The sequence below is a fragment of the Carassius gibelio genome, chromosome B5, assembly GCF_023724105.1.
Source record: "Carassius gibelio isolate Cgi1373 ecotype wild population from Czech Republic chromosome B5, carGib1.2-hapl.c, whole genome shotgun sequence".
Lineage (NCBI taxonomy): Eukaryota > Metazoa > Chordata > Actinopteri > Cypriniformes > Cyprinidae > Carassius > Carassius gibelio.
This window is the reverse complement of record NC_068400.1, coordinates 26,209,239-26,237,197: the sequence shown is the minus strand read 5'-3', so window position 1 is coordinate 26,237,197 and position 27,959 is coordinate 26,209,239. Positions and strand designations below refer to the sequence as shown.

Genomic DNA, 27,959 nt, shown 5'->3' with positions numbered 1-27,959 from the left:
TTCAAATACTTATTTGAGTGCGACCTGCATTAAAAGACCTTAGGACTACTCATTTGCTGTTTTTTTTTTAAGACAATACTATTTTTAAGAATATGTAATATTACAAAATGAATGATTAGTTTTGTTAAATAGTCAGTAGAGGAGATTTGAACCATATTATGACATATTTGTATAGCCACCACACCAGCGAGATATAAAAGCCAAATCTGGGCTGAGAAACGGGTACAAAGAATTCTCGTGCTTGTGACATTGCTCGCTGTCAGGATAGTTAGCAATGTTCTAATATGGACGGTGGCTCCAGAGGCTCATCTCTTGGGGTTTTAATTAACAAGCTGTCTCAAAGCTGTAGAGATCTATCAAACAGCCTCTCCCCACTAGCGAACCCCCTTCCGTCTGAACAGTCTCGAAGCCTCTTTGGCGTTACTTGAGAGTTCTCCGTGACTCCCCATTCAGCTTTGTTCCTTTATGAATTCGCTTGCTTATCGCATGCCAGATTACATCGCAACGTAGTTCCTATGTTTGACTTTGGGTCTGTGTTCGCAATGGTCTGTGAGTGAGTGAGTTTGTATGCGCCCGATGAGGTAGAGGGGAGAATATGAGACGTTTAGCCGTTTCTTTATCTTGTGCACAGGAACTGTGATAAAACGCAGTTGCAGTTTTCAGCTACGGCCTCATCCACACACTCACCTACATCACTTGCACCACTGATGTGAAGGTCTCCCTGCGGAACAGACAGGGGCGAGTTCAGGGTCAAGAGAGAGCGCTGTCCATGGTCCTATTCAGAGGTGCCTGGGTGCTCTTATCAAATTAGACAGGACAAGTTTCAAATCGATGCCATCGCCTGTATCAGGAGACGGCAACTGGTTTACAACCTTTAACAAGCCAGCCTGACAGTCAGTGCTCCAAGCGCAAATACACACCTCTGTCACGGTGATGGAGCGATCATGACCGCTAATGGACGGGGAAGAAAGGGTGAGATAACACACTAGATAACAGGTGATGGTGATCTGAATCACGTTAGGAAAAACGCGCGTGAACAAGCAAGTTACTTTTTTTTTTTTTTTAATGAATCGAGACAATTTAAGATATATTCTAATGTAAGTATAATATCAATAGGTCTCCTTAACTGTGCTCGTTTTATTTGAAAAATAGTAATCAATAATTGTATTTAGGTGCTAGCATGTTTTTACACACACTTTACTATCATTCTAAACGAAGATCCGCTTTAAAAATAAAACGAAAAAAAAAAATAGTAAGAAGAAAAACACATAAATCGCATAAACAACTTGTGACAAAATAGCATATTTAATGTGACCTAGGTTGTTTAAATATCGAAACCCCGTTTGTTTCGTTGATTTATGATGCTATTTTTCTTCTACCACAATCCTTAAAAACTTTTAAAGCCTTAAGGGGGAAAAAAAACTAAATATTGTATCACACCAAATCAGTGTTTAAATTACAAAGAATAGACTATTTAATTTATACGATTCTTTTATCGTTTCTAAATGTATTTTATTAATTAAATGTATGTATTTGTCTCATAACATGATACTTTTAATCACTGCATAAATTTGTTCAGGAGTCCGTTTTGCTAATGCTCTTACACTGAATATGCAGTGCTGCTGCAAAGAGCAAATTAAAACTGTGTTGCTGCAAATTACGAAAGCTTATGTTTTTAACAGTTTTCATCATAAAAAGTACAAAAAGTCAACAATGCAAAATGACAATTTATCACCTATATGCATTCTTATTTGTTTCCAGGTTCTTTAAATCAGTTTACCTCTCCTCTCTCAGGTCCACTTTAGAACACTGAAGATGATACATGAACTTATTTTTAACTCTCGTTCTTATAATATCTCTCATGAATGTTACTCTCCTCCTCAGTCTCACTTTTTGACGTCTAAGATAAAGCGAGCAGGAAGCGGTGTTTGTCTGAACTTGCACACTGGAAACCTCGTCAGTTTCTCATTCGGTGACAGATTTGCTTTAGGGGAGTCGCCTAAAACAATAATAAAGACCTATTGTTCTCGAGCTGACTTAAAAAACTAACTGGGCACATTTTCTACGCCTTTGCCAGGTATAACAGACCTCATCACACACACATCATTCCCATCAAAAGTTGTGCTGTCAGCTGTCGTTGAATCCGGCTGGCGTTTTTCATCCTGGATGCTGATTCAGATGGAGACATGAAAGAACAGGTAGTCGAATGGAGGGACACAGCGGTTTGAAGCAGTGACGGTTGTCAAGGAGATGAGAGAGAGAGAGAAGCAGTCTATTTTGTACTGACACCACACTCTGAAGGGTGAGAGACGGCACTGAATTTAGGAGAGATAGAGACGGTCTAAACGTGAATGTTCAGCCACGAATCGGCGGCCCAATTAATGGATATTACCCATTCATCCATTTTATCACCCCATATATGTGCGATATATATCACACTCATAGACTCTCCTCTGTCTGCCTTGTTGCCTGTCAGGCTGTTTTTAACGGCAGTCCGTCAGACGGGCACCTACGTGGCCTCGCTAATTTGGGTTCATTGGATGGCAATAACTTAATTTAGAGCCTCATCTTTTGTGGCGTTTCTTAATGAGGATGCGCTGTGCAATAACGCGCCGGTTATTCAGGTGGGAGCAGGCAGCACCGCGCAGAAATGTGTTTAGACTCAAAGGAACCCGTTAAGCTTGATGAGACTCATCTAGTATGCGCGGCTGAATACCAGGGCACTATAAGCTTCTGACGAGACAGAACCGCGCGTAACCGACTCCCAGTCCTGACTAAGAGGCCTTCAACCTTACATCACACTGAATCAAGTGGAGAGTGGCGCATAATAAGAGTTTTAAGGCACTGTTGTCTGGTTTCATTGAAAAGGCCTCTTGTTGTTTAGAGAGGATCAGGTTTTATCGTGTCCTAACCCTGGGTCGCTGGATATCATGGTGACCCGCTTGGCACTCTGTGCGGGAATTCCATCCCTAGCTGTAAAATGACAGGTTGTAACGCTCCGAGCGCTCCGGTTACTATATGTGACCTTAACCGAGTGATTTAAGTCCAGGTCTTTTAGCCCTTGCTCTTAAAGACCCCTATTAAGAGCTGAGTGCCGGAGAAAAAAAAAAAAAAAAACTTGTTTTTAGACAAGTGTGGGACGACCAGATGTGAAGTGTGTAGTGTAGACTATATCTTACTGTGGTTGACTTAACTGTCCGCTCAGTTTCCAAAAATTAATTCAAGAAATTTAGGCATTTAGCTACATACATAACATGGAAATGTGATTATTAAATGAGCTCTTGTTATTATTATTAATATAATTCGTTTTTATATATTCAACTTAATTATACACAAACTCTTTAAACACCAGAACATAAATCCGTTTTAAATGTTAAAACAAGGACGATGAAATAATAATAATAATCATCACCTATATTTACTAAAACAACGAATAAATTAATTTCACAAAGACTAGCATTGCGTATATCTAGGTTAAGACTACTGAGTAGGCTAAATATCTTTTAAAAACTACGTAAAATATGATTCATATATATATATTTAAATAATCTATAAATAATATCACTGCATTGCGATTTAGTTTTACGCGAACAGGCGTTACCTAACAGGAAAAAAAAAGTTTTTGCCAACCGAGAGATGAACGCGCTCTTTCATTCCTTGTCCTGTTTTATAACACCTAATATCTTTGACGGGAATTTATCTTTACATAAAAGTGGATTTCGAACTTATAATTGTTTTGATGCCTTATCGCCATTCGCTTTCATCACATAAACTGAATTCATGACATTATATTCTCTGACCTACACTGAAATCAGTTTATGCGGGCTCCTACTCATATCTTTGAATTCCAAAGTCCGTTTATCATCGTCCAAGCAAGAGCAGGGCAATTTTTATCCACAAAAATATCCCTTTTTTATTGTATTTATTATTATTTTCCTTACGGATTTGCCGGCATGTTAAATTAAGCACCTGGGATCCCTGGATCCATGAGACTATACAGTAGTACAATTATTCTCGAAATCCAATAATTCACTTACGAGCAAGTGTTTCGAAAACACTGCATAGCAACACAGGACAAATTCAATCTTTGTGGGGTTTTTTTTCCTCTTGCACATCATGATGTCCCAACATAACTTAATGAAAGTTGTCTTCCCTTTTCCCTTTAAGAAAGAGGAGTGTGATCCATTTTGTGCAACGTGCTTCACTCAATTTCACACACACTCTGTCTAGCTAAAAATATCCGAATCGAAGACAGAAGGGGGGACAAACAGACAGCAACCTGAAAGCAATCATTTAAAGCCAAGACTCTGGCAGCAGCAGCTGTCCAGTACTGTGTGGCGTGATCAGCCCAAAACATACCCCACTCTCATGACACATTAACGGCGCTCTTTCGCACGTGGAAGCGTAATTTCAGGAAGCCAAGGTGCACGTGTGGGTGGGTGTGAAAGGGTGTGTGGGCCATGTGTGTTATATGAACTCATAACAATCAATCAAAAAGGGATAGAGAGGGAGCGATAAAAGTAGAGAAAGAGAGAAATTAACTGTCGACAGACAGACAGATAGATAGACGGATAGACAGACAGACAGACAGACAGACAGATAGATAGATAGATAGATAGATAGATAGATAGATAGATAGATAGATAGATAGATAGATAGATATAGTGGTGGAGAGAGCGAGTTTAATTATTTTTTCTTTTCTTTTTTCTTTTTCAGGACACAATAAAACATTGATTGTTGCAGTTTGCTGACCCGTAAAATTTGGGGGGCTAGATTTCCCTTCAGAACCGAGCATATAATTATGCAAATAGAGATCTGACAGCGATCTGGTGAAGACAAGGGCCTGGAGGAGTGACAGTCCAGCTTCAGCAAGTGCTCGACTCTTTGAGAATAGTTCATATTTGGCGGCGCGTGAGAGTATGGGAGGAGACCAGAGCGCGTGTGACAAAAAAACACGGGGAAATTGAAATATCAATCAAGGGCTTCATAGACTTCAAATATAACGATATTTTTGCGGTTAAGTGGGACTCTCCTGGAGTGAGCGTGATGACAAAAAGTGTTGAGGATGAAATCAACACATTACCTAAGTGTTTAAAGTCTGACAATTCTAAGGTGAGATATAAGTTTTAGAGTCTTTGTCTGCAGTGTTTGCACAGAATCCACCAACAGTTCACACATTTTAGGCTTTATAAATTTAAACGGTGTTAAAATAATTAAACAAACCCCCCAAATTAGATAAAGGAAGAGAAGTATGAGTAAGAGAACCCTTATATGCTTTTTTTTTTTTTTTTGCACAACTTAATTTAATTAGTTTAATTTGAAATTACCTATGCATGGTTTTGATTCATTAAATTCGTTGTATAATTGTACAGCGCCTCTATGCTTATGCAGAAGTGGAGTTTTCAAATTAATTTTCCATTTATGTTTAATGTTATTATCGGATAAATGTCCCTGCGATTTAAGTTATTCAAATAGTTAAAAATAATTTCGTGTGACTTTACACCTCTTCTATGATGAACGTTTTATTTATTTCATTGTGAGGAAAAAGTCTATGCGATGCATCTGCTCTGAGACAATAGAGCAGCAAACATTATAAAGCTGGATTTCTGGCAAAATACATTTTCACTAAACTTGTCTACTTTTCTTTTTCCGATTAATTATTGTTTTTGAATCATGAATTTTGTGAATTTTTAAAATATGATTATTTGAAAATCAGTGTGGCGTAACAAGACATGCAATAAACCATTTTGTTAACATGTGACAAGGAATCCATAAAACAGAGAGTACCTTTTTATACCTACATATGAGCCAAAGCCATTACATCTGATTGTTTAAAAATGTTCTTTTTAAAAATAATTGTATGTAAACACAAAGTAGCTACATTCAAAGTTTTTTTTTCATTACTACACCACTTTTAAGATGTGTGTTATATCCTACGTTTTTATACCTTTATTTCATGTAACGAACCGTTGTACAATTTTAATTTATAAAAATGTATTCTATTATCTTCTTTGTTTTTCATTCATCTAAACAAACAAACCAGACATGGAAACAATACATTCCAGCTTTTTTCCTCTCTCGGGACAATTAACCATTAAATCTAGAGCGAGGCATGACATTTTGGTTTGTTCATTTTCGCAGGACAGTTGTCGTCACTACCGCTTTGCTTTGACTGTGTCACTCTCAGGTCATAACATAAGTTAAGGTCTAAAACAAGTAGTTGGAACATAATAAAAACTAGGTGCTATAGACATGGCTTCATCCGATCCTTCTCTGTCTTTGACTGACACTTATTTTGGTTAACATTGGTCTCATTGTAAAGGCCTGGGCTCCATCTAGACACAAATATCAGCTTTCGTGATAGAGTTCCACAGCTGTTACGTGAGAAGAGCGAGTCATTCTCCGAGCAGGCTCACCTTCCCTGGGAACAGAGCTGAGAGGAGAGCCGCTGGAGCAACAGGCTTTATCGGGCTCCGAGGATCTTTCCCCCGCCAGGCTGAACTTTAACCCGACAACTTCTTGGGCTGAAAGTGATGCCTTTACGATCATTAAGTTGTAAATAAGAGTACCATGTACATAAAGCATTCTTGTGACACAAACCGATACAATTGAAATCAAAAATAGTTTTATAGGCCACGCATCATTTTTTATTATTATTATAAAGAACTTTTATAATAATACATTTTATTACAGCATGGATATATTACATTCACATGATATGAAAACAAACTGACTATTAATCGGGGCACAAACTGCCATCAATTCAAAGACGAAGGACTAACATATTTGAACGCATTATGAGAAGTGAAATCAAAGTTAAAATATCTGATCTAATGTAACCCTAGAAAGCGAATAAAAAAAAGGCAGAAAACATGTTAAACTTCTATTATTTCAGACAAGGATATCTTAGATTAAAATATGAATTGTTAAAATGATTGCTCATTTACAAACCAATTAAGTTTTCGATTTGGTTTAAGGCTGTATTAATATTCACATATGGCTTGTCAGTTTTGAAAAATCAAATAAAGATGAACGTTGTGTGTTAATTCTTTTGGCAACAATATTGGGATCTGAATTGAACAGTTTTAACTAGACAGTATAAGCAACTTGCTGTTGATCATCTAATGCATATTTGCAGGAATATTAAAAGTTTAATTATTTGTAAAAACAGTTCAAACACAAAAGCCTCTGGGTGGGGTCTTGCATTTTGTCAGGTGTAATCACATCTCTATTTTGGATTTAAAAAACATATTTAAAATGGAATATGTATAAAGCACTAGAACTACTGATATTGATTACCTTCAGCAATATGAAATAGCAATGATACTTCTAAAAAAGTGATGAGACTAAAACAGCCTTTTACTGTGAGATTAATTTTTAAGCGAATGCATCTGTTGACATGCCTGAATGACACATCTTTAAGCCTCCAACTAATATCAAATTGTCCAGGAGACAATGTCTCTTGTCTTTGCTTAGACAGTAACATAACATGCTTTAGCTTTAGCGGAGAATGATGTATTAAAACAGTCCAAATAGTCATCGACTTTGCAAAAAGGCAAACATCTTAAGAAATGGCTTTTATACTTTGGATAACATTAAATTGTCCTGATCCTGACACATACGATGATATTCCAAGACTGACATCTGCTCTGTCAAAGGGAGATGGAGAATTCATGCTCGCACAAGGTATAAGGGATTTAAAAAACGGGAGAATTCATTCAATTTGTCATGCTGTCAACTGCTTACTTCATTGTGTTCATTCTAAATCTAGTCTCGAGATAGCCGTTCAATGGATGTTTGATTCTAAAGTTGCTTTTTTCTTTTGTAAAGTGTTATGTGTATGAATCAAACAACCCGTAAGCCTTTAGCATCTGACACACAAAGTTCTTAAGCGCACAAGCTCTTTAAATGCAAGTGAGACCCTGGAAAGAAACAATGAAACAACGGGGGGAAACCAAAGAGAGATACAAAGACTTTGAAGGCAGGCACTAGGACCCGTCAGACTCGTGTGTGTGTGTGTGTGTGCAGGTGCTTCCCAGGCATTAGCTCAGTTCAGGACAATGTCAGGATAATTAGAGGTGCATCAAGAGGCGGTGTGCGGCGCCGCCTGTCAGCCTTAATCTGGCCACCGATGGGCCACCACCAAATCCACACAGTGGCCCACAGGAGGCACAAGCAGTGAACCCATATTGCTTTGACAGTTGCACTCATCCAGAAGTAATGCAAAACGCTATTCTGATGTATACAGGCTGACCCTGCACTCCTCAGAGTCATACAATTCACTGGGAGGAGGGCTTCAAGGAGGAATATTTTCATAAAAAGAACAGAAGAAAAAAAACAAAGAGGGGACTAAGGTGGGCTCTGGTTTGGGATCTGTTAGCCCTCTATAAGTCTTCATTTTTTATGCGGTGGGAGCTGCGTGTGGTGACCGGACTGGAGGAGGACTCATCCTCGTGGTCCTTAAGGGCATCGCTGAAGAACTTAAAGATGGAGTGGAAGCTCTTCCATGATGTTAACTCGTGCTTCTCAGTACCTGCAAAAGACAGAACATGAAGGTGGACATGAAAAACATACAGCCATAAAAAACCTTTAATATAATCATTGTGTTCATATTAGAGGTGGAATATGGGTTAGGGTGGTATGGGTAGGTTTAATGGTGGGTTAAGGTGTAATGGATTGGTCAACAGTGCAATTATAAAGGTAACTACAGAAATTAATTCCAGATGTAATAACATGTACAATTAAAATGTACAATGTAAAAACATGTATCTACACAGTAAGCACATAGTTTCAAATTATTAATTTATATGTAAGTACATAGTAGTTAAGTCCACTTAATATAAATTGGGACCCAAAAATGTCCCTTTAAGGTTAATGCACCAAGCTGCCATTCGCCTAAAGGTACAACTTCCACATAGTCAAAGTGTATGGACAATAATACACTTTTTAAAATGATCTATTTTGTGTTCTGCATAAGGTTTGGAATGATATGAGGGTGAAAAAATTATGACAGAACTTTCATTTTTAGACCGAACTGTTCCTTTAACACTTCCTACTGAGGTCTTCAGAGCCCTTCGATTAAAGGAAGGGATATGTGAGAACTATTTCATACTCTAAATAGTTTAGTGCATCTGATGCCAAGCAAAAACTTTGGACCCTGTGTTGTGTACTGTGTGCCCCAACAAAACATTTTCCATCTATTAGGATATTGCGTACTTCAGGACAATGGATGGAATGGCCGCTATCCATGGAAGATTACATTTTCTCTCTCTGGAGTTCGATACACCTATCACTTAATCCACAAATGGCTCAGTTTTCCCTCAGTGGCAGCAGGTTAAAGAATTCCCATGTTTGGGTCACTGGATCCAGGTGAAGTGACATGCACACCCTAAGTCCTCATCAGACCTTTCAAAGTCCCACAAGAGCCTTTCACAGCCCTCATAATGCAGCACTTTCAGACAGGTAGCGTCTGGCGCGAAACAAGTACACTGGGTCTGTTTATTTATTGTGCTGTTTGTGAGAAAGGTTGAATTGAACCCCGGCTAGATCAATTCCTCTTTGAACCATTCACACCGTACGTAGCTTAAAGTATACGACTGCCTTGATATAGGTCTGCATCAGTTTGTGTGGAACAAAGAGGATCAGACTGATGTCCCCCCCCCCAATCACGATTTCTCATTCTTTTCCCCACATTGCAACTGGTGCATGAACTTGCCCGGAGGGATCCAATTAAAGACCAACTTTAAGGACCATGCCAAAAGTGCACTCAGATGACCATGATATTGACCTCCATGTTTATTACATTGAACTCTGTCTGGGCAGTATTGATGAAGATAGCTGTGGTGAGATAGGAAAGAGGTGTGCATGTGTATCAGAATGGCCGAGTCTTTCTAACTCGGCCAATGATCAGTGCCTCAGGTCAAGTTTACCAAGTTGACGATCAGCGAGTCGATACCTGCTGCCCAAACAATCTCTTTAGTGGTGTAGGTCCTGGCACAACAGCACTCCAGAGGAGAAGACATTGCCTCCACTGCTCTTATTTATAATTCATACCCAATTTGGAGCACACAGCCTTTACTTTGCCTCCACTTCAAGCCCCCTCACCTTTCCCAACTAACCTTTTTATTTGTCTCTCTTTCTGTTTTTCCCCAGGACCAATTAACGGCGATGGGTTCACTTTTTGTTACCTTGAACCGGTGGTGAACCCCTGATCAACGAGAGCGACTAATACTGATCCCAGCCACGGGGTCAGCCACAGTGCGTCTCCGAGCAGATATGCAAATGCGCCGAGCCCCTGTGGCGACCCTGCGGGAGCTCCGCCCCTGCCGGCGACATCACCTTTGATGAGGGTTCACAAGCATGCCTCACTAATGACCCTTTATTACTCTACCTTGCCATCTCTTAATTGCCAAGATGTGTTGAGTGTAATCAATAGTGTATGTGTGCCACGGCGTGTCTCAGTTACGTCATTCGCTCGCATGGACACACAAAGAATAGCGGAAGAGGACAGCCGTGCCTGGCTAGATCGCAAATTAAATGAATGCCATTAAAAGAGATGGCCATTGATTAAATGTCATCTTTCAATAAAGAGAGCAATGTCTACTGCACATAGAAGTAGGAAAGTCTCTTGTTCTGGTGTTCCTTCAGTTTTTTTCTTTTTCTTTCACATTTCTTTTTCTCTTCACCTGGGGGATTTTTTTAAGTTCTTTAAACTGGAGGGATATAATGCTGATAATTTCTTTAATAACTTACAAATAATGGCACGCTACTATTAAAAATCCATTAACATTTAAGTGGGAAACAGATTATTAAAGCTATGACAAAACTTTATGCTTCAATTACAATACACAGAAATGATGACAATAAGCAAAATTACATTTTGCCTAATTACAAATGATTTGATTTATTTCCTAATGTAAAATGATATTAATTACTTTTTCAGTTTGGAATTAAATTTTATTTTTCAATATGCATTGGCTAATAAATAAAGTTTTGTATGTTTCAGATAAAAATAGATTATATTTAATATAAATATATTTATACATATTTCACATATTTATTTATTTTTACGTTTAAAACAGTAAAACATTATAAGACGGTACAAGAAAGCACTGAAGTATTAAACTTGAAAATTAGGTAACTAATTCTCAAAGGTAAATTTTATTGAAGGATATTGCAGAAAATCACATACAATTTCATGTACAAACACAATGTTGTGCTTTCTGTTAACATCATAATTATGAATAATACACATGTATTTGTGTTACATGTAGAAGTTGCATCTTTTGAACTACTTTCAGTGAAAACTCTCCAGCAGGCAGACTATGCTCACACGACCCAGACACTCCTCACAACATACTCATGCTTACAAAAATGCTTGTGTATATATACACACACACACACACACACACGATTTTGATATCCTCATCTTCAATGACACACCTCACAGTATGAGCACAAACACACTTGCCGCTCACACCAGGCCACTGTTATCTATGTTACGACTCCATTTGACCAGTGTATTTGTCATAATGACGCTTCATATTTCACTACCCCATTAGGACGTCTTCCAGATGCAGATCAAATCTTTATAATGAACCATTACATTATTCAGCTGGATACCTTTGAGGGTAATTTAGTAGTTCTTTGATCTCGCTGTGACAAATAGTGTTTGAAACATTGTCCCAGTGACAAACACACACTCTCTCTCTCTCCCTCACACACAGACACACTCGCACAAACACAAGCACTCTTTCAACATTCATGTCAACAATAAATCAAGGAAGACAAGCTTTAGCTATCGGCAATTCCTTTTTCTCCGTTCACCAGAAGCGTTACAAATGGTAATCGCGTGTGATGGTAAAATGCTCATGAGTGAACGATGCTCAAGTGAATGAGCAGTCAAAGCACCGCCGCAAGTAACACTCGCAGAGTGAAAAATATCAAAGTGTGCTGATTGTAATTGGTCTCCATCTGTAGCGTGCCATTCAGTCGTGTCTCCTAATTGACTGGCATATTCTATTTATTTGTCAAAATTACTTGATTTCATTGCCAGACATTTTTCATGTTGTAATAACACAGTTGTTGAAAAATTACAGTATCTGCTATTCTAGTAATTAAAATAGTTCAACGTCTAACTGTCTTACTGTGATTGTTTGCAGTTATCGTAGCTTTTTATGTGCGTCTGTCTTTTGTGCACACACTGCAAATAAGCGCAATTATATCCTTGACCTGTTCAACACACAGTGTGCTTATAGTTTTACTTAAAACTAGAATGAACTAGTCAGAGTAACACTAGCAGGGGAAACTATCCGTTGCACGATGTGGCGGAGTCTATTTGCTATCTGTGTCCCTGTTAGCAAAGGGCTTAGATTTCCGGTCCCAACGCTTTCTGATATTTGTTTGCTCTATGCTCTAGCGGTTTGGCGCTTTTGCCATGCATGCTTGAACATCTGAGAAGCGATCTGAGAGAGTCGGCTCGAGGACAAACGAGGCCAGAACAGGTGTCAACGTTCTAGCACGTTGTGTTAACTCTGTGATGGAGAAGCTACGATTCGTGACACAACTAATTAAATCTAAATATACTCTATAGCCAACCCCCACCCGTCGCTCCCCCGACACAAACCCACTGCCCTTCAAGGATATGGCTCATCCCTCTTCACGTTAGACGCCAAGAGCAAATATTACTGCTGCAACTAGAGCGTGCTTTGTTTGCATTATATCTAATTAAATTAATGCATTTGAAAAAAAAAAAAAAAGCACTTAAAATTGCAAATAGAAAAGGGAAAAAACCATGCATGCACACCTACGATTTCATCAAAAAGTCTCTCTGTCAATTGCCCATATGCAGGACCTGTCTGGCGGTGGGTTCCCCTTGTCCCCCCCCTCCTCTGCCTCTTTTAATTACTTTCCTTTACTTATTATTGTTGTAAGAGCAAACAGAGGCAGAACTCATTACACATCCATAAATGAGAAAGCGAACGTGTGGCTTCAGGGCCTGCTGAGAGAACCTACAATTCACTTATAAACTTGGAAACAAAGCAAGAAGGGGTAAAGAGTGAGTGAATGAAGGGAGAGCAGGAGACGAATGCTATGAAATGAAGTTTCATTCCTCTCTTTTCACATTATTGAAGCTTGGAACGGAGCAAAGGCAACAAGAGAATGAGCTCCACAACACATTCCCAGTGTGTCCGTCCCTTGCAGCAGTTCAGTTTTTTTAGTGGTTTTTTCTTCTTCTTTTTTTTGAGAGTGGGCGCCTCAACTTAGCTGTAATAAAGACGACAAGTTTTATAGAGCTGGAATGGAGTCTTTACGAGATAACCGGAGAGCAAGGGCCAGTGTGGGATGTGTAGCGTGAGTATTTGAGACTCTGGGGGACACGGAGTCAAATCATACCACAGGTACTGTCCCCACCAAAGACAGCTGTAACTACTGGCAGTGGCTTATTCTGTTGCAGAGTATTCAGGAGAGAAAATCTAATGGAGGCGCTTGGGTGTCTGAATCTGTTTTACCAGTCCGACTAAAGCTAGTCATTAGCCCAGGCTAGCACTTTGCAAGTAAGCTAGCGCTTCATTATACAGCTTGACTGTGCTGTTTGCTTCTCTATAAAATAGCCTGTAATAAAGCAAATCAAGAATCACAGAGGAATTCCGAAACGACAAACCATATCCCTGACAGTGGGGCAGAAACACTGATAGCAAGGCTAATCTGAAGACTAATTTGTTAGCAAGTCAAATAACCTAAGTCCACAGTAGCATAATTAAGTTAGCCGCTGATAAAAATGCCTGCAGATGTCAGAGTCGACTCCGGAGGGGAAAACGAAAAATAAACAAGAATGACGGAGAGACCCGGAGTGCAAACAAATCCTAAGCCCCAGTTGCTCATCATTACAGTACTAGAATATTCATTAAGTGGTCTGTGGAAGAGTGACCGAAGCCTTACGGTATAAGATTAATGCAATCAATGAACTCTGATTTAGTACTATGTATAGCTTTTATTTTTAGATACTGTATATTTTTAAGTATGCCATCAATGTTGAGGATATTGAGTTATACATGCTACATAAGAAGGTTGCTTTATTCATGTAACAAGTAAAAAAAAAAAAAAAAAAAAAAGAAGAATAATGGTCGTTATAAACATACACATGGTCAACATTTTGTAAGAGCAAAAATGTAAAAATAGTAATCTATTAACATGAATAAATCTATTTTTAATCTATAATAGTCTTTCTCCTGCAGCTCTTTCACAAAACAGATGAACAGAGTGGATAAACGATCATTTGATCTCACAAAGAGGAGAGAGAGAGAGAGAGAGGGAGAGGGAGAGGGAGAGATGGGGGATCAAAACTGTTGCAAATGAACTGAGTATTAATGTGGATCTGTCATCAGCACAGCTCAGGTACACAGAGGGTTAATTCACACAGGCTTTAGCACCAGCACAAGACAGCGTGTCAAGAGTGTACAGTAACACAGCACATCACTTGCAAAATTGCACATACACAGATGAGAGGTGTTAGATACTGTTTGATGAAATTGGCACCGCAGACAAAAGCCCTCTAAAAACCGTCAATGCATTTGAATTAAGTACACGGTGACCGCGTGAACATTTGCACATTTCCTCTGAAATCATTGACAACATAAAACACCACTGCATGTGTGTAACTTCACAACACTCTCTGGTCCATTTTAAGTCACCTTTACTCTCTTATATTTGAGATGATGGAATATAGATGTGCAAAACTGTACAACAGGATCTGGCTTTGGTCTCTTGTTTAGATACGGCTACACAGTCATGACAAGATGTTACAAATCCAATAAAATTAGAAGAAAATTCTTAGGCCAATTCTTAGAAAAGGCAACCGTGTACCTCCACAACCTCTTTTCTGGTGCTCTCTGCCTCATCTCCTTAAACTGTGTCTCAACTAGACATAACACACTTCCAATGAAAAGTAATATGAGTAAGTAAATGTAAATATAAGTGAAAATGAAGTATGTATTTAATACACTTACAGCGATGTGGAGCAGGATTTTGGATCAATGAGATATCTCTGCTCAGCATGACAACTGAGTGACCATCAGAATGTCACTTGTCATACAGCAGCTGGGTAAGTCACTATGTTACATGAAGCACACTACCATTCAAAAGATTGTGGAGGGTAAGATTTTTTGGTTGCACTTTATTTTACAGTACGTGTACTAACATGTAATTATAGTGTACTTAACAGTGTATTTATCTAAGAAAGTTCTGGATGGGGTAGGGTTAGGTTTAGGGGTAGGTTCAGGGTTAGTACCTAGTTATTACATAGTTATTGTAATTACTATAATAAGTACATCGTATGTACATGAGGAACAGGACTGTAAAATAAAGTGCTACTGATTTTTTGGTCACAATTTATTTAAGCGTCAAATTCTCGCTATTAACAAACTCTTAACTACGACATTTGTCTCAAACTTTTGCTCAATTAAATTCGCTGCTTATTAATAGTTAGAAAGATAATTGTGAAGTTTAGGTATTGAGTAGGATCAGGGATGTAGAATATGGTCATGCAGAATATGTGCTTTATAGGTACTCATAGACAGCCAGTTAATGCTAATAAGTAACTAGTTAATAGTGAGAATTGGTCACTATACTATTTTTTTTCTCACAATTTAAAGTAAATATTTAATATATTCTAATCTAAATTCTAATCTATAATTCTGTGTTGGCAAAACTGAATTTTCTGTAGCTATTACTCCAGTCTTAAGTGTCACACGATCCTATAGAAATCATTCTTCTAATGATACATTAGATTTATTATTAATTATTAATTATTATTATCAGTGCTGCTTATTATTTTTGTGCAAAATGTGATACATTTGTTTATCAGATTTATGATAAAGAATAAAAATAACAATAACACTGACCCCAAACCTTCTATGGATAAACATGACTATATTAATCTTGCATGTAGGGTGAGACCTAAATGATGACAAAATGATGTTATATGACACTAACTCTCCCCACTTCCCACTAATGAGACCTCCACGTTAAACCTGATGAACAGATGAACCCTACAGGTGCTGCTACCTTCTTAACTCTGCCTGGGAAAGTGAGCGCGAGGAGGCGTGTGAGGAAAAACAGGCAATCAATGGCAGATCGATACATAAATAAGAACACAGTGTTTGAGTGTGTTTACTAAAGGAGCAGCAGCAGTCATGGACCGAAGATAGTTCCGCACTTAAACGACATCCATACCAACACTGTGCAAACTACACAAGACAATGGGTTCTTTTTGCTTCTGCTAACAGTGAGATGCATCTACGAAACGGGTGTGTTTGTAGACTGAATCACGAAAATTTATTTGATTGCACTGGACATGTTTCAAATCTCAGTTTAGTTGGAAGGTGTGAGCAGATGTGGGATGATGCAAGACGGTGTAAATCAAACCACGGGCTAATGCAGCCATTGAGTCAAGCACACAACGCAGCAGGACAATAATGGAGAAACTGACTTGGCAAAGAATTATTACATGCGTACACTGCACCGCCTTGAGTTCAAAATTGTTTTTTTTTTTCATTGTAAGTTGGACACCATTAACCAGAACAAGTTAGTTTTATCTGTGTTATGCACTTCATAATTCGAATTTTTCAAAGCAGCTTAACAGAGAAATGTCTCTTAATGCGTAAGCCAAGGTTAACTTTGGCAAAGAAAAAAAAGGATATTCAGGTGAAAAGAGAACCTTGATAGAAACCAGACTTTGTTGGAGGAGCCTGTCATCCTCTGGCAAGGCAAGGCAAAAGAAAAAAAAAAATATATATATATACAGTCAGACACACACACACACAAACATGTATAACTCTGTATTAACAGCATAACAAATGTAACGGCTGTAAAATATTACTACAATTTACACACACACACACACACACACACACACACACACACACACACAAAGCATGTATAACTGTATGAACAATGTAACAAACTTAACAGCTGTAATTATATATTTTCTATTGTTACAATTAAAAGGAGGGTAGGGAAATGTAAGCTAATTTGAAACTATTATGTAAATTATACGTGTTTTGTATATGAATTTATGCTATATTATGTAATCTTGCTTTTTGCTGTAATTTTTAATACATTTTTAATCAAACAATACGGATCAGACATCTCGAAAATTCCCTCATACATCACCACCTATGCCAAATATCATTGCGTTACATTTCATGCATAAGACTAGTCACATATTCATTGAATAAGTTGCAAAATGATTTAGTTAGTTGGAGAATTCCGTTTGTAGGAAAAACAATAATAATGCGATGCAGACCGGTTGGGGTGAGGCACCCCTCGCTGACTAGCTGGCATAATTTTGCAGTTGGCGGCGCTCACCAACACAGTGGACTTGGAAGTGTGATCTGAAGCTGGATTACTGGCTTTAAAACTATAAGTACACAGCCTTCACATGTGTTTAGCATCGCAAGAGAGCTCCGTGACATACTTTCCAGGTGGAGCTTTCCGAAGGCTGTCTCCTCCAGCCCGAGTGGAGGCAAAGCAGGGCGATCAGCCTCTCGCTGTGCTGTCATCTGTAATTACAGGGGCATCTTCAGAGCGGCCCCATGCAAAGCGGGTGGCAGACAGGCTAGCGGCTAATGCACAGGACCCACACTTCACATCAGCGAGGAAGGCAGGCTGACCTTGCTTGCCTCACATTAGCACTCTTATCTGGTGCGTGTGTGTATGTGTGTGTCGTGTGGTGGTGTGGAGGTGTAGCAGATAGTCCTGGAGTGGGCCGTGGGGGCGGGGAGGAGCAGAAATAGATCACTTAGGGGAACAAAGTGTAATTAATGGGTGGAGAGAGATAAGAGTACCCTGGCCACTATCTGGGAATGTGCTAATGGGGTTCACACACACTCAGCATGAGCAGGTGATGACCCCTGACAGTGTGTGTGCATGTGTGTGTGGAAGAAAACAATGTAAACTGATGTGATGGATATGAGTGAGTGACTGTGACTGAGTGATTGTGAGTGAGTGAGCGAGTGAGTGAGTGAGTGGGAACTGAATACTAGAATTTTGAATATATTGAAATCTTCGAAATACTTTGGTGCTGGTTGATGTGTTGAGAATGTTAATATACAGCCAATGAAAAGTTAAACCATTACTCTATGCATTCCAAACATTATTTCAAAGGTTTCAGTTGGACTTAATAGTTAAGTTAATAATTGATCTTTTTAAAATGTCATGTTGATTTCAACTGAATGCTAATTCAGACTAACAGGCCTACAGTTGATAAAATTTACAGTTTATACATTGCTAAAGTACAGCACTCTAAAACCACTAGTTGTATCTCAAAATTAATAAATAATAATAAAGAAAATTCTTAGTTGACCATCCTGAATCATTTATAAATACAAGACCATTACAACAAAGTCAAATTCCATTCTGGACTCAACGTGCTCTTGTTTTCAAAGAATATTCTGTTGGGTTGATGGATACGAGGAAACAACTAGAACATGTTGTTACAGTCGCCACGCTCCCCTTCTTCACAACACCCACACAGAACACACGTCTTTCACATCGAACACATGAACAATGTTATTACACTTGGCTCAGTGGCAGGGCTTCAAATGAAGAGGACATTAATGTTTACATTGACTGAAGGAACAAGGAAAGCACAACAGTCAGCTTAAGGTCAGTTCATGGCGACGAAAAGGATGCTAATTGAGAGGAACTTCCTAACAACCTCCTACATGCGTGGGTCCTGCGTCAGGGGCCCGTCCAGGAGCCATGGAGGGGATTCTATGACACTGAAGCACCACATGGGAGACAGACAATATTTAAAATGCATTTCCTCTGTTTGTCTGCTTCTCAGTGCTGATGGACTGCAAACCAAAAATGGGTCACAAGTCTGTTCTGATAGGGTCACAGAAAGCAGGGCAAAAACCAATGCTAAATGCACAGATATTAAAATGTAACTAGTACATAGTTAGGACAGCAAAACCACATTAATAATGTGATGTTTGAGGGATTCCATAATGGTGTTATAAGATCAAAATTTATTTTGAGAGATTAATTTGTGGCTCCACATTTGTGCAACCCGACGGTTATCTGCATACTGTAGATCTGACAGTCTTGGTCTCTGACCCCAGACTGACCCTAGTCTGACCCTAAACACAGAGTCCACTCGTACAGAGACCCTGGAGTGAGGGAGAAGAGACTGGCTTCTGTCAAAAGATAGAGAGGAGCAAGTAGAAGAAGAGAGGGGGAAAAAGCATTGAAGATTTGAAATATGTTCTCTCTCTCTCTCTCTCTCTCTCTCTCTATATATATATATATATATATTCAGGAATCATATAATTATAATACGAAAAATGCATATTCTTTCTGAGATTTGTTAAAGATTACATTTATCTATACAGTTAAATGTTTAGCATTTCTAAAGATCAACTTCATTACGGAAAAAAAACTGGACAAATAAAAATATATAATATAAACTGATATAAAGTCTACCATACTGATATGATACCGATATATGCATCTCCCCCAAGAAACGAATAAAAAAATCCCTAGTGGACCATCCTGAATTATTTCTAAACACGAGACAATTACAAGTCAAAGTCAATTTCCATTCTGGAGTGCTCTTGTTTTCACAGATGATTTTTTGGTTTAATTCATAAGAGGAAACAACTAGAACATGTTGTTACAGTCGCCACACTCCCCTCCTATACACACAAACACATTTTCCATAGAAATATTAATCAGCAAAACTAACAACAACAAAAAATGTTTAATCAGGATATTAAAATAATTTCTAAAGACTCATGTGACACAGAAGACTAATGGCTGCTAAAAATTCAGCTTTGCAATTTTTTTTTTTTAATATATATTAAAACAGAAAACATTTCACAAGATTACTGTTGTTCAAAAAACAACTCCTTTGGAGGCATAATAGATCAACACAAACACACACACACACACACACACACACACACACACGTTAACTTAGCTATCTAAATGGGGACATTTGATAGGTGTAATGGTTTTTATACTGTACAGACAGTTTTTTCTATCGCCCTACACCAACCCTACCCCTTACAGAGAACTTTCTGCATTTTTAGAGTTAAAAAGAATCTCAGTTTACTTTATTTTTATAACAATTTTACAAATGAGGATGTCCCCAAAGGGAGTTTTTTTTTTTTTTTTGGTCAGGTTTAGCTCACTTTTGGGTACAAATTTGTCCCCAAAATATGGTTAAGTAGGTACACACACACACACACACACACAATTCTTCCTAAAATCACTTTATTTGCAAACTGATACTACAAAGGCATCAAGTGAGTGCTCTCTGGACAAGAAAAAAAGAACAAAGCATATTTACACCCAGGCAATGATTCATTAGAGAAAATCTGCAAAAAGCAGTAAATGAAAAGAAAAAAAAAACTAAGTGTTTTGTTTCCAATCTAATGTTGTGATCGAAACTTACTCAAACAGCATGAGAGGGGCCAAAAGTTCAGCGCAAACAACCCACCCAAACGAAACTCCACAAACAAACAAACACAAACAACGGCAGGCTTCTAAAAGCATCTCCGCTTTAGCATAAACAAAGCGTGGGAAGAGTTAACTCCCTGATAAGCTGTCTCAAACCCCGGCATTATGCATTTTTCATGCCATGTGAGTCAGAGAGCAAATAATTATCTCTCTATCTCTCTGCAGACGAGTGTAGAGGGCTGCAGCCATTCCCTCTCTGTGCTCTCTCCACACTCGATGTGAATCAACTCATACAGACGTCAACAAAAACATTCAGCTGAACCCATGGGCTGGTGAATAAACAGCACAAGGACCTTCAGATGTATTCAGCGATTCCATGGTCGCACTGACCTCCAAATGAGCCTGGATCTGTCCCTGCTGGGGGCAAACAAGAAAAAACCCACCTTGACCAAATCTATAGACCCTTATCTGACAAAGAGGCTAACGCTCAACACGTAGCCCATGTCAAATAAGATGTACAGAGATGTTCAGATGCACCTTGACCCTGTAGCGACACACTATTAATCAAAAGTGTGTTAGGGATGCAGGAGCGAGTCAGGATGAGTGTTTGGTGTGGGTGTGCGAGTACAGCAGGGGTTAGGAGCCGCTCTGACTCTATCAATGGCACTCTATTGACAGCAGAGGTGAGAGTGAGCGCGAGGAACGGCAAACAGAATAAAATAATCAATACATTCTCACTTGTCAGTAGGTTAAGAGTCCTTTAAGAAGAGTAAACTTTAACCCTGCAGTATGTTATATTGATCAAATGATGTAAACACCTGCCACTGGTGGACCTGCTGTATCTGGTTCTGACATATATGGAATGTGAGTCACCGATAACATTGTATGAGAAGATGTGTGACTGTACGTGTCAGAGAGTGAGAGACTGAGAGAGCACATTCCTTTACAAATGCCAGTGCAACAAAAAATACTTGAAAACTGACTACTACAGTATAAAATATTTGTGTGTAACTCATCCCACAACATTTGAGCTACAATTACCTACTATCAAGCTCCACTTAAAAAAAAAAAAAATCCTACACCTTATGATTTATTTGATTCTGTTAATAGATTTTATTTTCATTGATTCTGTATTCCTCCTATGATGATATAGCATTTCCTGCTGTTGTTCCTTAACTTACCTTTTTTATTTATTTAGCAACGATGCATTAACGTGATCAAAATAAACACTAAATACACTTACAATTATTACTAAAATGTATATTTCAAATAAATGCTGTTTTTTAAACGTTTGGTAACACTTCCCAAAGCCTTTATGTATAATGCATTATAAGAGTAATTTTAATGCATTAATTATGCCTTTAATGCACCTTATAATGCATTCTCAATACAATAATAATACAATCTCAATAATAAATGTAACCACAATTAATTATAACACTCATCATTTCATTGTTACAGTATGCGTTTTAAATTTAGTAATAATACCATGCACATTATTAATAATTATAATGCATTACACCCTTTAATAACTCTTTTAAATGTATTATACATATAGGCTTTAAGTAAAGTGTTAGTTAACTTTCTATTCACTAAAGAATACTGTATAATAATAATAATAATAATAATAATAATAATAATAATAATATATATATATATATATATATATATATATATATATATATATATATATATATATATATATATATATATATATATATATACAGTATTGTTCAAAATAATAGCAGTACAATGTGACTAACCAGAATAATCAAGGTTTTTAGTATATTTTTTATTGCTACGTGGCAAACAAGTTACCAGTAGGTTCAGTAGATTGTCAGAAAACAAACAAGACCCAGCATTCATGATATGCACGCTCTTAAGGCTGTGCAATTGGGCAATTAGTTGAAAGGGGTGTGTTCAAAAAAATAGCAGTGTCTACCTTTGACTGTACAAACTCAAAACTATTTTGTACAAACATTTTTTTTTCTGGGATTTAGCAATCCTGTGAATCACTAAACTAATATTTAGTTGTATGACCACAGTTTTTTAAAACTGCTTGACATCTGTGTGGCATGGAGTCAACCAACTTGTGGCACCTCTCAGCTGTTATTCCACTCCATGATTCTTTAACAACATTCCACAATTCATTCACATTTCTTGGTTTTGCTTCAGAAACAGCATTTTTGATATCACCCCACAAGTTCTCAATTGGATTAAGGTCTGGAGATTGGGCTGGCCACTCCATAACATTAATTTTGTTGGTTTGGAACCAAGACTTTGCCCGTTTACTAGTGTGTTTTGGGTCATTGTCTTGTTGAAACAACCATTTCAAGGGCATGTCGTCTTCAGCATAGGGCAACATGACCTCTTCAAGTATTTTAACATATGCAAACTGATCCATGATCCCTGGTATGCGATAAATAGGCCCAACACCATAGTAGGAGAAACATGCCCATATCATGATGCTTGCACCTCCATGCTTCACTGTCTTCACTGTGTACTGTGGCTTGAATTCAGAGTTTGGGGGTCGTCTCACAAACTGCCTGTGGCCCTTGGACCCAAAAAGAACAATTTTACTCTCATCAGTCCACAAAATGTTCCTCCATTTCTCTTTAGGCCAGTTGATGTGTTCTTTGGCAAATTGTAACCTCTTCTGCACATGCCTTTTTTTTAACAGAGGGACTTTGCGGGGGATTCTTGAAAATAGATTAGCTTCACACAGACGTCTTCTAACTGTCACAGTACTTACAGGTAACTCCAGACTGTCTTTGATCATCCTGGAGGTGATCATTGGCTGAGCCTTAGCCATTCTGGTTATTCTTCTATCCATTTTGATGGTTGTCTTCCGTTTTCTTCCACGTCTCTCTGGTTTTGCTCTCCATTTTAAGGCATTGGAGATCATTTTAGCTGAACAGCCTATCATTTTTTGCACCTCTTTATAGGTTTTCCCCTCTCTAATCAACTTTTTAATCAAAGTACGCTGTTCTTCTGAACAATGTCTTGAACGACCCATTTTCCTCAGCTTTCAAATGCATGTTCAACAAGTGTTGGCTTCATCCTTAAATAGGGGCCACCTGATTCACACCCGTTTCTTCACAAAATTGATGACCTCAGTGATTGAATGCCACACTGCTATTTTTTTGAACACACCCCTTTCAACTAATTCAACTAATTGCCCAATTGCACAGCCATAAGAGCGTGCATATCATGAATGCTGGGTCTTGTTTGTTTTCTGAGAATCTACTGAACCTACTGGTAACTTGTTTGCCACGTAGCAATAAAAAAATATACGAAAAACCTTGATTATTCTGGATAGTCACATTGTACTGCTATTATTTTGAACAATACTGTATATATATATATATATATATATATATATATCACAATTTCCACAAAAATATTAACTAGCACAACTGTTTTAAACATTGATAATAATAATAATAAATGTTTCTTAAACAAGCAAATCAGTGTATTATAATATTTTATAATCATGTGACACTGAAGGCTGGAGTAACATTTTTCTGTATTTTAATAAAGATACACATTTTGACTTACAGTATTTTATCAAAATAAATTATTTTTTTTAAATAAATTTAACGAGTTCAATTCATACATATTGTTTTTGATACTATGTTTATATGATACGTAATTAGAACCAAATATTGGATTGTCACCGGTAAAAATGTATTTTACAGTAATATTATGTATTTCTTAATTTCAGTTAATTCATTGTTGAGGAACCTGAATCATTAAGAAGAATTATATTTACCACTAAAACAATACATTCCTCAAAATTCTCTTCACCATTAGAGACCATAACATTATTGACATATTAGCATCTTTTGACTTGGGCCAGTAAACAACCACAGAGCAGTGTGCTAAAAATACTCCTAAAACTACATAGCAACACACTGGCATCCACCCAACAACAACCTAGTATTGAGGTATTTTCTTTTACCTGTTTTCTTCTAAAATATTATGTAGTTGCTTCTCTTCATGATGAAAATGATGAACAAGACATTGAGTGCTTAACATTCAAATTGTTCCTGTTTCTGTTTAAAGAAATACTTAAGTGAAAACAAGGTCAATACAGTATCATGTGATAAATTAGACAGAAAGGAAAACAAGCTTTAAAAGTTAATGAAGAGAAGTGGAACATTAATGCAGAAAGAGATGAACGGAGACAGAGGAGAGACGCTAACCCTCTGTCATAATTTAAACAAGTAAAAAGTCTCCCACCGTTCTGTTTACAGTGTATAATTAATGCCTGCAAGTTCAAACACTGCTTTATCTGTACTCGTCGGCTTAAGTGATATGATTTCATATTTTATGGCTGGTTATGCCACTCTCTTTAGGCTAAAACTAAATGCACCCCCCCCCCCCCACCCGCAGCTAAAGTGCCTAGTTAATTCCCTTCCCACTGCTTACAACAGCCGCATCCATCAATCCGGCTAAAATATATCCCCAATCGCTTCGAGTTTTACTACCGTGCATCTCTCGTTATTGGGCTGATGGCATGTTTCAAAGCCTTGTTCCACTCCATGTCTTCGGTTGCTGACCTCTGAGGTCTCGGTAACTTTAAACCCTCCACGCCTACGTCTGCTTGATGTGCTAAAGCGTTATGATACTTCAGAGCAGTCGCTCTCCTCGTGTGCAATAAATTTGAATGTATATGTTCAAAAGTAAAGGTGCTTAACTACAGCAGAGCTTTAATGGGCATCGTGGGTGCACTCATGGCCAACTAAGCAGAGAAGGCTTAAGCATATATGGAGATAGTATTTAGTGATACTGGAAAGATATGTTAAATAGCTAAATATTTTGTACAATTTCAGGCCTGCTTGCATCTTACCTGGGCTTTTTCTTTTTGAAAGAAATCCCAGATTCAAGAGAAACCAAACTTTATTCTAAAGAAAACTTTTTTTTTTTTTTAATTAGATAAATTTGAATTTTGAATTTATGCATTTAGCAGACGCAACTTACATTGCATTCTGTCAATTCTCTCCCAACATGTGGGTGGCGGGGGAGGCGTGGTTTAGCGAAGTCTGCAACGGGAGAGCGAATGAAGAGACGAGCGGTGGTAAGTAGTTCAGGTGAGAGACGATTAACAGCTGGGTCTCATTGCAGTGATTGGCGTGGGGAACCGGTATTTAAGCCGCTCAACACCCGGAGAAGGGCGATAGAGCTGAGGACTCGTGGGGAATCAGAGCAGAGACGAGCTGGAGAAACCTCGAAGCAGACAGCAGTATCGTAGAGTGGAAAGACGTTTGAACGTGTGCGCATGTGGCGCGACTTTATTTTCTATGTCATTTTATGTTGTTCAATAAACACCCAAGAGCCTCAGAACGCCGATCCCGGTCTCCTTCCTCTTTGATCGTTGAACCTTACTACAATGTGTTTCCTGGGAATCAAACCCCCAACCTTGCGCTTGCTAAAGCAATGCTCTACCACATGAGCTACCGGAACACGTTTCATAGATTTATAAAATTTGTTGCAACACATTTCCAACAAACACAACTGGATAATCTTTAAATAGGTTTATACATTATGGACGTCTTGTATTTAATGACAATTCATTTCAATTATGAATTTCTAAAACTTAGAATACACAATATGTTTTAAATATGAAATGTATTTAATATCGAAAACAATATAGTTTGGTAAAAACTACATTTGCTTTGGCATTAATGTAACACATTTTACTTAGCCTATCATATTTACACCATTTGTTTAAAGTGCTACTTTTGCTGTGCTATTTGTCACAAATACATACATCTCCTCCATGCACACACAGAAACAAAATATGGTTGCATTCCCTCCAATGGCAGATGTGGCAAAAAGTTAATTCTGGATTTTGTTTGAAGACAAACTAAAAGACTAGCTCTCCTGCTGGTGCTTAAACATGCTTTTGTATGTCCCCCCCAAAACAAACAATCCAGGGCCAGGATGTCAGGTTATGACCACAACCACCCAAATACAGAACAGCTTTCCTTTTGTATTCCTGACCACAGCAGTAAGAGAGTGATCACCACTGCCATGTGTATCATGGGGCAGATTAATGGTTTGTGGTCAAATGCCCCGCCTTAGGGAGCAAAACTAAACCGGGAAAGTAAGAATCCCATAATACCTCCAACTGCTTAGTTTTGACAGTGGTTTATCATGCCTCATAAAGCAAAGATCAGCGGTTTATATTCTCACTCACAATAACATCATGTAAAGAGATCACTTTTCAATGACACCTCTCAGTCTTATCCATCCTTCATCATGCATCTTCTCTGCCTGTGTTTTTTTTCTCACTTTTCCATGCATTAATTCCAACTGCTCTCTTTTCCAAAACTATGTGTGCTCGCACATATATTGCTCAATGTCTCTGAGGAGACCGGTAATCTCTCTCCTGTCGCTCTTCTTGTGTATTTTCTATCCTGTGTGAGCGCTTCCTCTTCCCTGTGCACGAGCGAGCGAGTCTATAAGACTCAAGGAGAGCACAGTGATTTTAAAGATGTGGGCAATCCAGAGGGAATCCCACCACATCAGTGTTGTCTCTTGTGCATTGCTATTTCAGGGGCACAAAGAGTAAATGTGAGCTAACGGTCCTTCTCTGCAAGTTTGAGAGTTTATCTGTCATACTTTTCTGAAAGGTTTCACATCGTTAAAGTGAATCAAACTGTAACTAAGCCAAGAGATAAAAAGCTGCCTACGATTTTTAAGCCCAGAACCTGTTAAGGTATTCAATAAGCTTTGATTATTGCCATTTTATTAAATGATAAATGCACTCAGTGAATAGCCCTTACAGAAGGCATTTGTGGTGCAATGGTTGGAAAAGGGATCTTCAGTTAATGGCTTTTTCCACTATCGGTTGTTAGAGTAAACAATTTGGCGAGCGTTTGGGACATCACTCAGCTCCGTGGTGAATAAGGACAGGTGTGTTTGAATGAACCTATTTAATCACCTCGTTGATCTATGGAGTGTATTTGATGCTCTCCATCATAAACTGGAGAGAGACAGATAAATGGATTGTGCGCTGAAGGTAAATGGTAAATAAAAAGTTTGTTAACATTTGAGTCTGATGGTGAGATATTGATTTCTCCTGTCTCCTTAATGGAGGTGCTGATGGCACTGATGGAGGAGAGAAAGTGTTTTTAGATTTGGGGTAAGATGATGGGTTAACAAGAGAGAGTGCTTTGTGTGGTTGTGTTTGTGTGCCTAAAGTGAGGGAACTAAAAGGAGGCTCACACTAGACTTCAAGCAGCAACAGTTATTTCAACCCTTGCAACAAATAGGAAAAATAACATGACGCTCCAGAGCATTTGTTTTCCATAAAAAGAGATGCATTTGTTATGTTAAAATTCTACTTCAGCTGAAACTAAAAACAATATACCTCGTACTGAAATTTGCACATACTGTTTGCATGCAAAACTGCAAAAAGTGGTCAACATCTGAAAATTTTCATCTCAAAGTTTTGTAATAAAATAGTACAATTAATACAAATGTACTAA

General features: G+C 38.1%; 1 protein-coding gene across 2 annotated transcripts in view; it reads right to left on the bottom strand.

Moving 5' to 3' along the window:
* Positions 1-6,621: 6,621 nt before the first annotated feature.
* The window catches only part of fam172a (family with sequence similarity 172 member A), a 163,449-nt gene continuing 142,111 nt past the window's right edge, over positions 6,622-27,959 (bottom strand). For both annotated transcript variants that reach the window (XM_052555756.1, XM_052555757.1), the window contains exon 11: positions 6,622-8,533. In XM_052555756.1, the coding sequence (XP_052411716.1) occupies positions 8,385-8,533 (149 nt within the window). In that variant the 3' untranslated portion in view covers positions 6,622-8,384. The remainder of the gene's footprint in view (positions 8,534-27,959) is intronic.